This window comes from Melopsittacus undulatus, chromosome 24, assembly GCF_012275295.1.
Source record: "Melopsittacus undulatus isolate bMelUnd1 chromosome 24, bMelUnd1.mat.Z, whole genome shotgun sequence".
Taxonomy (NCBI): domain Eukaryota; kingdom Metazoa; phylum Chordata; class Aves; order Psittaciformes; family Psittaculidae; genus Melopsittacus; species Melopsittacus undulatus.
This window is the reverse complement of record NC_047550.1, coordinates 73,062-85,037: the sequence shown is the minus strand read 5'-3', so window position 1 is coordinate 85,037 and position 11,976 is coordinate 73,062. Positions and strand designations below refer to the sequence as shown.

The window sequence follows — 11,976 nt, the reverse complement described above, 5'->3', positions numbered from 1 at the left end:
ATAAAACCTTGTTATCCTGTTTAGAGGAGGGAATTCCTATCTCACAGGTCCATGGTGGAAGTGAGTGAAAGCCCTGGCAAGCCTTAAAGCTGGGAATGGGGAGCTTTGGGTGAAACACTGAGGTCTCTGAATGGTGTGTCAGGTAAGGAAATGAGGGATGGGTCAGTACAGAAATGAGGGATGGATCAGTAAGGAAATGAGGGATGGATCAGTACAGAAATGAGGGATGGATCAGTACAGAAATGAGGGATGGGTCAGTACAGAAATGAGGGATGGGTCAGTACAGAAATGGTCTCCAACTGGGCATGGAGCCATTGACCACAACACTTTGTATGCAGCCATACATCCACTTCTTTATCCACCAAGTGCTCCACCTATCAAATTGATGTCTCTCCAGCTTAGAGACAAGGATGTCGTGTGGGACAGTGTCAGACACTGCACAAGTCCAGGTAGATGCCATCAGCTGCTCTACCCCTGTCCATCAGTCCCATAGCCCCCTCATAGAAGGCCACCAAAGTGGTGGGGCAGGATTTCCCCTTAGTGAAGCCCTGCTGGCTGTCACCAAGCACCTGGTTGTTTTCCATGTGTCCTAACAGAACCTTCCAGGAGAAGCTGCTCCAAGATGTTGCCAGGCACAGAGGTGAGACTGACTGCTCTGTAATTCCCTGGGTTATCCATTTTCCCCTCTGGAAAATAGGGGTTATATTTCCCTTTCTCCAGTCGTTGGGAACTTCACCTGACTGCCATCATCTTTCAGATATGATGGCCAGTGGCTCAGCAACTTCATTCACCAGCTCCTTCAGGAGCTGGGGATGGATTTCATCAGGTCCCATGGACTTGTGCATGTTCAGGTTCTTAAGATGGTCTTGAACCACTTAAATGATCTCAACCATCTAAACCATCTGAACCATGTAACCCTCTAAACTCTATAACCATCTAAACTATATAACCATATAAATCATCTAACCATCTAAACTATATAATCATCTATACCATAGAATCATATAGCCATCTAAACTCTATAATCATCTAAACCATATAACCATCTGGTACCCAGAAACCCACCCTGCCCCAGCCATCGCCATCCATCCCAGTAGCCCTAAGCCACCCTCAAACTATAGGGTACCCCAAAACCCAACCCACCCCAGCCATCTCCATCCCTTCCAACCCCCATGGTACCCCTAAACCACCCCAAAACCCACCTTGTACCCCAAAACCCAACCCACCCCGGGCATCTCCATCCCTCCCATCACTGCTGGTACCCCTAAATGCCCCCAAACCCCATCTTGATGGAGCCCCATACGGGTCCCCACACAGAGCATGTTGGGATGCAGGGATGCAGCTCGTGGCCCTGCAGCTCCATTCCGGAACCCAGCCAGGTCACCATGGCAACGGGTTAGAACGGGGGCTCTTTGTGACGTCATTTGGGTCCCCCCTATTTCAGTGCCTGTGTCAGGGGAGCAGCAGTGGAGCAGGGAAGAGCAGGAGGAAGGAGCTGTTGTTGCTTCCGAGCTCAAGCCCTGTTGCGTTTGATCCAAGCTTTCCCCTTGGTTATCCCGATCCCTTTCTGCATCCCGTGGGATGATGGAGACACCCCCAGGAGCCCCCCGGCAGGCCTGGGAGAGCGATGAGGATTCCAATGGGAGCACCTCCTCACTGGAGGCCTGTGAGGAGTCCCCAGTTCTGCTATTGAAGCCTCGTGAGTGTTGGGCTGGGAGCAGGACGAGGGGTGATGGGATCAGGCTGGAACAGGGGAAGTTCCACTGGGATGGAAGGAAGTTGTTCCCTATGGAAGGGCTGAGGCGCTGGCACAGGGGGGATGCTCCATCCACAGCTGGGTTGGACACAGCCTTGGTGACAGCCAATGGATGCTCTCTGGGGCCTTCCCAACCCATTCCATGATTCCATGACCAGCAGCACGTTCCTTGGATGCTGCCCAAACCTCTTCTCTTCCTCCATCAGATGCCAGCTGGTTACCAGTGTATGAACTGGAGCAGGACAAGGTGGACCTCATCGAGGCCTTTGACAACACTGCAGCCGTGGTGAGCAATGCTGATGGGTGCTGGTGGGTGCTGGTGGGTGCTGGTGGGTGCTGATGGATGCTGGTGGGTGCTGATTGATGCTGATGGGTGCTGGTGGGTGCTGATGAGTGCTGGTGGATACTGATGGATGCTGATGGATGCTGATGGGTGCTGATGAGTGCTAGTGGGTGCTGCCTCCACCCTTAGCACCCCGGTACCCCTGTCCCCTCTCACCCTCCCTCTTTGTGCCTCCATCCCCACTGCTTTCCAGTCTGAGCAGGAGAAGGTTGAATTCCTTCGGAGCATTTGCCTCCTGCTCTACACCGCCAGGCGCCGCGGCTTGAAACAGGGGCTGGATACCTTCTGCAAGAACAACCAGCTCGTGCAGACCATCCAGGTGAAGGGATGCTATGGGGATGCTATGGGGAAGCTATGGGGATGCTATAGGGATGCTATGGGGATGCTATGGGGATGCTATGCGGACGCTAGGGGGATGCTATGGGGATGCTATGGGGATGCTATGGGGATGCTATAGGGATCCTATGGGGATGCTATGGGGATGCTATTGGGGATGCTATTGGGGATGCTATGGGGATGCTATGGGGATGCTATGGGGATGCTGTGGGGATGCTATGGGGATGCTGTGGGGATGCTGTGGGGATGCTATGGGGATGCTATGGGGATGCTATGGGGCAAAGGCCTCCAGCCCCCAAGCCTGGTGGCCCCCCATATCCCTTATGCCTATTGTGCCCTATAGGCAATACTCCAAGAGCAGCCTGTCACCGAGGTACACACGGATGTGTGGCACCTCGCCATGGAAGCCGTCGTGGAACTGAGGTACCACAAGTGCGCATCCTTCCTGGATGGACCACACTGCTTCCATCCCCAGCATCCAACCGGAGCCTTCTTCCCTTTGCAGCTCAGTGCAGCCAGGGCTTGAGGACCTGGGGACAAGCTTCGCAGAGATCTGTTGTATGAGCATCTTCTTCCTGCCTCCAGAAGAGGAGTTCTCGGAGGTGGAGACCTTCTACTATGAACATGTAAGGTGCTCCAGGAGCCCGCAGCTCCCTTTGGAACACTGGGGCTGTGGGATGCCCGCAGTTGGTACCCGAAGGGCTCTGCTCTTGTTCCTGCAGGCACTGGAAGCCATGGATGGCATGCTCAAGAGCCTGGTTGTCAACTCTGCAGACCCCGAGGCCGGCGAGGAGCTGAAGAGCATCCTGCAGGTCTGTCCTATGTGGGATGCTCCTCATCCATAGGGACCGTGCCTTGGTCCTTGCGGCCAGAGCATCACCCTCAGTGAGGGGACCAAACCCTCATCGCCTGCATCCCAGGGATGCTCCAACGGGAGCTGCAATGGGAGTGGGATGGGTCCAGCCCCTGCTGCAGCCCCGGGGCTCACCCGAGGCTTCTCCCCCTTGCCCAGCTCCTGCTGTGCTTCAGCTGCAACCCCAGCAGCACTGTGAGGAACCGGGCCCTGGGCAGGATCAAGGCCCTGAGCCGGGTCCTGCGACTGCGCCACTACACGCTGAAGGTAAGGACGGGGCGGCAGCGACCCCTGCGGGGGGAGAGGGGAACTGCAGCGCATCCGGTGCTCGGCCTGGTCCTGCTCCTGGTCCTGTTCCTGCTCCTGGTCCTGTTCCTGCTTCTGGTCCTGGTCCTGGTCCTGGTCCTGTTCCTGCTGCTGGTCCTGGTCCTGCTCCTGGTCCTGGTCCTGCTCTTCCTTCTCCTTTCTTCTTTCTTCCTTCATTCTTCACGTTCTTCTGGTCCTTCTCCTTCTTTCTCCTCCTCCTTCATCTTCATCTCCTCCTCCTCCTCCTCTTTCCTTTCTCATTTTCCTTGTTTCTCCTTCACCTTCTCCTTTTCCTCCTTCCCTTCTCCCCTTTCTCTTTTCTCCTTCATCTCCTTCCCCTCCTCTTCCACCTCCTCCTCCTCCCCTGCTCATCCTTTGCTTTCCTCCCCTTCCGCTCCCCCCCAGAAGCCGTTCCTGGCCCAGGGAAGCCACTTCAGCCGCCTGGACCCAGAGCAGCTCCTGGGCCAGCTCCTGGGCCAGTTCCTCCTGTTCCGGTTCAGCGAGGACGGGACCAGCAACACGGCCCTGGATGTGCTCCGGAACATCTACAAGTACCTGATGCATCACAGAGGTACCACAGGCAGCGAGCACATCCGTGCTCCTGTGCCACATCCATGCTCCTGTGCCCCATCCATGCTCCTGTGTCCCATCCATGCTCCTGTGCCCCATCCATGCTCCTGTGCCACATCCGTGCTCCTGTGTCCCATTGACTTCACTGTGTCCCATTCGTGCTCCTGTATCCCATTGATGCTCCTGTATCTCATTGATACTTCTGTATCCCATTGACTTCACTGTGCCCCATCGATGCTCCTGTATCCCATTGATGCTCCTGTATCCCATTGACTCCCCTGTATCCCACTGATGCTCCTGTGTCTCATTGACTCTCCTGTACCTCATTGACTCTCCTGTACCTCATTGACTCTCCTGTATCCCACTGACTGCCCCGTACCCCACTGACTCCCCTGTATCCCACTGATGCTCTTGTGTACCATTGACTCCCCTGTATGCCATTGATTCCCCTGTACCCCACTGATGCTCCTCTATCCCACTGACTCCCCTGTATCCCATTGATGCTCCTCTATCCCATTGATGCTCCTGTATCCCACTGACTCCCCCATATCCCCCTTCCTCTTCAGAACGGCGAAAGCAGAAGCAAGTGGAAGAGCGCAGATTGGAATTAGACGCAAGCCCCCGAGTACTCACTATGGTAACAGAGCTCCCCCATGGCTGGACCCTATGGAGGGCTGCTTCCCCAAGCAGGAACCATGCATCCCCATGGCTCCCACCCTTCCTTCCATAGAAGTTTGCAGTGCTCCTGTTCCCACGGGAGCGGATGGAGATGGTCTGTGTGCTCATTGAGGCCATGAAGGACTCGAGCATCTTTGACAAGAGGGTGGCAGAGAACATCCTGGAGCTGGTCCTGCGTGACCCTGACTTCTGGCTGCTGGAGGTGGGTGCCCCATGGCTGCGTTCCCATCCCATCCGCTCCTTCCTCCTCCATCCCAAACCCGAGGGGGGCTCCTGGGTACCCAAAGCAGCAGAGAGGGATGGGGAAGGAGCTCCCAGCCCCGTGCTCCTGCTTCCAGATACCCAGCGTGGTGAGGAGCATCCATGAATGCCTGAGGAACAGCAGCATAGAAGAGATGTGGAGGATGGATGAGCTCATCACCCTCATGGCCATCAAGTATCCCAGGGAATTGATTGTCACCATGGTCCTCAACGTGCCCTTGAGAGAGAGGTACCAGCCTGGAGGGCTTGGGCACCTGGGCCCTGCATCCCAATCCATGGCAATGGGGCTGGAATGGGGGGGGATCTTAAGGTGCTTGATGATGCTGAGGATCTGGTCCCTGCATCCCACCCCATGGCACTGGGGTTGGAACTGGATGATCTTAAGGCCCTTTATGATGCTTTGACATCTCTAAGGATTTGGTTCCTCCATCCCACCTCATGGTATTGGGGTTGGAATGGGGGGATCTTAAGGCCCTTTCCATGATGCTTTGACATCCCTAAGGAGCAGTTCCCTGCATCCCACCCCATGGCACTGGGGTTGGAACGGGATGATCTTGAGGCCCTTTATGATGCTGAGGATCTGGTCCCTCTACCTCAATCCATGGGATTGGAATGGGATAATCTTAAAGCCCTTTATGATGCTGAGGATCTGGTCCCTCTATCCCAATCCATGGGATTGGAATGGGATGATCTTAACGCCCTTTCTGCTGCTTTGACATCCCTAAGGATCTCCTCTCCCCATCCCCCCTATGGGGATCCCCCATGGAGCATCCCATGGGATTCCCACCCCACCCTGACTCCCCCATCTCCCTCCCAGCTCCGACCTGGTCATGTGGGACATGGTCCTGAGCATCTCTGAGCCCATAGAAACCCTGCAGGAGCTCCTGGGAATGATCGAGGTACGTGGGACACCTCCATCCTCGCCTTGGTTGTGAGCCCCCCCCCCCATGGCTCCCTATGGATCCTGCCGGATTCGGGGGGGGTCCCAGCACCTTTGCCTTTGCCTTAGCCCAGGGCCTCCGATGCTGGGGGGGCCGAGGGCCCCCAGGGGGTGGTGACCGTGGCTACACTGATGGAAAAGCTCTTGAGGCTCTCAAAGGAATGCAGATTGGTGAGGGGGGCACGAATGGGGGCAGGGCTGGGGGGCGGGGCCGTGGGGAGGGTATGGGGCAGGGTATGGGTATGGGGCAGGGCATGGGTATGGGGCAGGGTATGGGTATGGGGCTGGTCATGGGTATGGGGCTGGTCATGGGTATGGGACAGGGTATGGGTATGGGGCTGGTCATGGGTATGGGGCTGGGTATGGGTATGGGGCAGGGTATGGGTATGGGGCTGGTCATGGGTATGGGGCTGGTCATGGGTATGGGGCTGGGTATGGGTATGGGGCAGGGCATGGCTATGGGGCAGGGCTGTGGTATGGGTATGGGGCAGGGCACAGCCATGGGGCAGTGCATGGGTCATGGGGAGCCCTGTTCTCAATGGGTCATGGGGCACCCTCTTGCCTATGGGGCAGGACCTGACCATGGGGGCCCCTCTTGGCCCCCAGAGCCTTGAGTTCTGACTGCCCCCCAAGTAGCCCCCATCTCTTCCTGCAGGCAAGGAAACTGCAGCAGCTCCTGCCCCACATCCTGGGCAGGCTCTGGGATGTCACAGAGAAGCTCCAGATAAAAGGCCTGCTCATCCTACAGAATGTGATGAAGCACCTCTCGAGGGAGGAGGCCAGCCCCATTGCCGTGGGGCTGGTGCAGGACCTGCGGCCCTTCTTTGATGCAGTAAGGGCTGCATGGGGTCCCCCTACCCCTTGGATGGCTCCGGGGCATCGCATCCCGTTGGGATCCATCCCCATATCCCACCTTTTTCCTGCAGGGATGTGAGCGGCTCCGGGCGCTCTCCATCCGCTTGGTCTGCTTCCTCCTGGAGATGATGCTTGGTTGTGACTGGAGGAGGATACGGAGCAAGACTTGGGATCTGCTGCTCCCTGTCTTCTTCCATCTAAATGACAAAAGCCACAGCGTGGTCAAGGTAAGGACCCCCCCCCCCCCATCCTGTATCCCACATTCCAGAGGGTGGGATCATTCCCAAGGGCCCATGTCCCATCCCATCCTTTGCAGGCTTCCCGGAAAGCTCTCTTTGCTGTGGCGACGCTCCTGGGATGGGAAGACCTCCAGCACCTATTGGAGACCAAGCAGATGTGGAGGGTTATGGAATGCTTGGTATGGACCCTGCATCCATCCCTATTCCCATTGAAACCTGTTGGACCGCTCTGCCCATCCCATATCGGGATGGGAATGGGGGGGGCGTTCCCATAGCATCCCCTTCCCTCTGCAGGTGAAGCGGAGCAGGAAGAGGATGCAGGCATGCCTGCACCACAGCCTGCAGTACCTGCGGGATGCTCAGGTCCCCCTGCGAGAGGCAGCCGTCAGGTTCATTGGTGAGCCCCATCCCGGTCCCCATCCCGCTGCATCCCTGATGGATCCCAGTGGATGCTGATGGATCCCAATGGATCCCTGTGCACAGGATTGGCTGCGCGGCCCCTAAGAGGGGAAAGCTCTGGGACGCTGGAGGAGATCTGCAGAGGTGAGGAGGGAGCAGGGGCTTGGGGGGGGGATGCTGGGGGCTATGGGAGGCTCATCCCTGTCTCTTTGGATCACAGCCCTGGAAGTGCTGATGGAAGAGGCCGATCCCGAACTCCGTTCCCTGACGGCTCAGACCCTGCTCATCCTCCGGAGCACACCGGAGCAGCAGAGCCTGGGATGCAGCCTGTGGGCGCTCTGGTGCTGGGAACGGCGCAGTTTTCCTTAGGGAAGAGGATGGCAGAGACAAACCTGGACCAAGGAGCTCCGGAGCCCGAAGGTTCCCATTCCCTGCTCTCCATCTCCATCAGCATCCAGGCAGCACGGACTCCAAACCTTATCCCGTTATCCCGCAAGGAAGATGCAGGGATTCCTTCCGGGCTTCCGTGGATCAGGAAAGGGGACGCTGCTGCGGAAGGAAACGGTGTTCCCAAAGGAGTTTGGTCCATTATTTACACACCATGTAACAGGATGGAATAATGAGGATTTACCAGATGTGCTCAGTATACTTGTCCATTACCCACGGTCACACAGAATAGAACAGATATTACAAAGATTTCTGTCATTGCTGTTTCTTGATGTTGTTGAGTTCTGGGGATTTGTGTATTTCTCTGGCAGTCAGTATGGTTCTGTTGATAGCTGTACACAGCTGGGCCTAACCTTTTTCTCCTGGATAGCTCTCTGATAACAGCGGAGGCCATCCCTCACATCAAGGTCTGGCATAGCATGTGTCTCCACCGCTCTACACCTGCTGGGTTGCAGCCAGCAGCGAAGCTAAAGGTTCTTCTTGGTGGCAGACACAGAGGCCAACCCAGTCTTGCCCTTGACTGTGGTAAGCAATCTCAGTCCTTGCACCTTGTTGTCAATGCAGAGTTTCACCTGCTTCATCCAGTAACAAGTCACTACTACAGCAAAGTACACACAGATTTACATGAGCAGAGTAACTATCCCAGAGTGCAGCAGCATGTTGAAGATGCTGATGACAGCAAGGGACTAACCAAAGCAATTTCTTACAGTGGAGTTCTCCCACCCTCTTAATTTGTTCCATTACCTGCTTTATAACACTACCATCATATTAGAATCTTTCTAGCTTTAACCTTAGCATTTTCTAGCAGCTACTGCAAATCTGCATGCTCTAACATCTCTTTCACAAGTGACAAATCCATACAATACAAGGTATAGTTTCTTCTTAGCAACTGGCTAGTAAATACAGGTGGTTTTATACACAAAATCACAACCTCTAATAACAGCTACTTTACAAGCACACATATTCAAGCTGTTACTTTCAGTTGCCCCCAAGTGATGTTTTACAATCCTTCGTTTTTCCTCTGTCTCATTCTGCTTGGGGTATTCACAGTCAGCTCCTGTAGCTGATGCATCAAGTTCTTCTACTCATCTGTCCAGCTCATGGCAAGGCTTGACAAACTTTGCAGGCAGTCGCCAAGGACCTCTAGGTAGGAGGACAGAAATATACCCCTTCCTCTGGGTTATCAGTTGTTGAGAAATAGACAGATTAAAGTGATTCCTTAAAGCAGAAGCATCTGATGCAAACAGAATGTGAACCAGCTGCAGAAACAGACTGCACAGTGTTAACAGTCAAAGGGGTTTGTTCCAGCATTACACTTACAGCTAAAACCACCGGCCTATCGGCAACTGCACTTTTGCATTAACCTTTTCTTGCCCGAAAGGTTAAACTGCTACCTGATAAAACTGTTACATGAACCTGACAACAAAAAATACACAGAACACTGTCTGCCCTCATCACACACACACACAGACACACACACACACATATATGGGATCCCACAAGCACACTGCACACAACTACAATATTTGAAACACAAAATGCAGACAATCATTGCTCCAACTACACAGTCCCACATACAGGACGTGGCACAAGGACCCTGTAAAGACTACCAGGAAACCAGCTCCGAGAAGCATCATCGCAGTGCGAGGTGGCAGCTCAACCTTAGCAGGCGTCCCCGCAGAGGCTCTGCCTCCCTCACATCGCATGAGGCTTGGGCTTTTATACTGACCAAAATGCACACTCGTTCCGACACAGGTGGCCAGCCTATGTTGGAAGAAGTTGCCAGCAATACCTCTAAAGGTTTCCAAGGGTCGATAGAAACATGGACATACTTATATTGACCAACTTCTAGTACATGAGTATCACAGAGAGACTGTATCAAAGGAGTTGTAGATGGGGTCCCAACTCCACGGTCTGACACATTCCGCCCGATACCCCTGATAAGAGCATACAAGAGACTTTCCCACTGCGGGTTTTGAACCAGCATATACACCACAAGGAAACCGTGCAATACATCTGCATCCCCCACCCATCTCACTTCTCCCTTTACAGCTACCCATTTATCATGAGGATATGGGGGATAGAAATCAGGCTTCTTTTCCAGATGAATAGGCTCCAGGTCAAGAGCACCATCCAGGTCAGCATCAGCATTATCAGGCATCTCAGGAGCAGCAACAGCAACTGATGAACGTGCACAGTTCTCCAAATGACTAACAAACTTTTCACAGCATCATTGCCTTTCGTGGCTGCATTCCACAGCTTAACTCCTGCCCCATTCCACAGCTTAACTCCTGCCCCATTCCACAGCTTAACTCCTGCCCCATTCCACAGCTTAACTCCTGCCCCATTCCACAAGGATATCTCAAATCCAGTAGACTCATCAATCTCTGGGTAACGTGTCTTTGACCATTTCCACATTAACTTTAGGTCTGTCTCTTTAAGGGTTGCTCCCTTCACCTTAGGAAGGACTGAAAACATCCATAAATCAGGGGCTTCTTCCTTAGTAATTCTCTCCCAAGTCTCGAGATTAAAGCTTCACCGACTCCCACAGTTCTTCCCCTATCTTACGCCATTGATCTTTGGAGAATAACTGTCCCGTATTTTCTAACAACCCCTTCGTGGCACCAAAGTAAAACATCCACAAGTTCCTGTCGGGGTATCGAGTACCTGTTTTCTTCACTACGCTTCTATCGTAGCCTTTTCTATCGCTGATACAGCGAAACCCATCCCGAACCAGACCGCAGTCTGCCTGACTCACCGCTCAGCCGTGGCCACGTCATTTGAGCTCCTTTCCTGCCTCTATGGGCAGCCGGGATCTCCACCTTCTCTCGTCTCTCTCTCTCCTGGTATCACGTCGGGGTCACCAGAATGCCGCGGGCAGGTGGAGGGGAGAAAACACCAACACGATGTAGGTTCACAAAGCTCCGTTTATTGATTACAAGGCTGCTCTTAATATACTGTCTTACAGGCGATCACGCATTACTTGATTGGCTGCTTCGCTTTGCCCACGAGGGATACACGCTCCCCTTTACCTGTCCTGATTGGGTTCACACCTTGGCTTCAGCTTAGCGTTACATCATGCTTCTGGCATCTTGTTATTGCGTTCCTGTTTGCTGATCTTGACACTTCTTCTTCTTTTAACCTGGGGTCAGAAGTTCACTTTCTCACAGCTTGCTGTAGGCCTGTTCAAGCGCCCATGCTCGACCCCCAACAATAGTGCCTCATTATGGCCCAATGATTACCACATAGAGCCCTATTATTACCCCATAAAGCCCCATTGTTGCCTCATAGAGCCCCATTATTACCCCATAAAAGCCCCATTGTTGCCTCATAGAGCCCCATTATTGCCCCATAAACGCCCCATTGTTGCCACATTGTTGCCTCATAGACCCCTATTCTTGCCCAATTATTACGACATAGAGCCCCATTATTACCCCATAAACGCCCCATTGTTGCCACATTGTTGCCTCATAGACCCCTATTCTTGCCCAATTATTACGACATAGAGCCCCATTATTACCCCATAAACGCCCCATTGTTGCCACATTGTTGCCTCATAGACCCCTATTCTTGCCCAATTATTACCACATAGAGCCCCATTATTGCCCAACTGTTGCCTCATAGAGCCCCGTCATTGCCCAATTATTACCATATAGAGCCCCACTATTGCCCCAAAAAGCCCCATTGTTGCCTCAAAGAGCCTCATTATTGCCCAACTATTACCACATAGAGCCCCATTATTACCCCATAGAGCACATTGTTACATCATAGAGCCCCATTATTGCCCAATTCTTACCACATAGAGCCCCATTATTACCCCATAAAGCCCCATTGTTGCCTCATAGAGCCCCATTATTGCCCAAATATTACCACATAGAGCCCCATTATTACCCCATAAAGCCCCATTGTTCCCTCATAGAGCCCCATTATTACGCCATAAGGCCCAATTCTTGCCTCATAGAGCCCCGTTATTGCCCAATTATTACCACATAG

General features: G+C 53.6%; 1 protein-coding gene across 1 annotated transcript; it reads left to right on the top strand.

Moving 5' to 3' along the window:
- The first annotated feature begins 1,554 nt into the window (after positions 1-1,554).
- Positions 1,555-8,190, top strand: LOC117437596 (uncharacterized). Its single transcript, XM_034072106.1, has 19 exons — positions 1,555-1,699; positions 1,963-2,042; positions 2,293-2,418; positions 2,779-2,858; positions 2,941-3,061; positions 3,158-3,247; positions 3,448-3,555; positions 4,000-4,165; positions 4,731-4,801; positions 4,895-5,044; positions 5,181-5,332; positions 5,921-6,002; positions 6,113-6,214; positions 6,699-6,875; positions 6,970-7,125; positions 7,215-7,316; positions 7,432-7,534; positions 7,621-7,680; positions 7,757-8,190. Exons 1-19 carry the CDS (start codon positions 1,582-1,584, stop codon positions 7,903-7,905), a joined length of 2,193 nt encoding a protein of 730 aa, XP_033927997.1. The 5' UTR covers positions 1,555-1,581; the 3' UTR covers positions 7,906-8,190.
- Positions 8,191-11,976: the final 3,786 nt, after the last annotated feature.

Bases quoted from the DNA above. Each gene is read 5' to 3' on its own strand.
- LOC117437596 (XM_034072106.1), top strand. From the start codon at position 1,582: ATGATGGAGACACCCCCAGGAGCCCCCCGGCAGGCCTGGGAGAGCGAT. The intron at 2,419-2,778 runs GTGAAGGGATGC...TGTGCCCTATAG, and splicing joins AGCTCGTGCAGACCATCCAG to GCAATACTCCAAGAGCAGCC. The intron at 3,062-3,157 runs GTAAGGTGCTCC...TTGTTCCTGCAG, and splicing joins AGACCTTCTACTATGAACAT to GCACTGGAAGCCATGGATGG.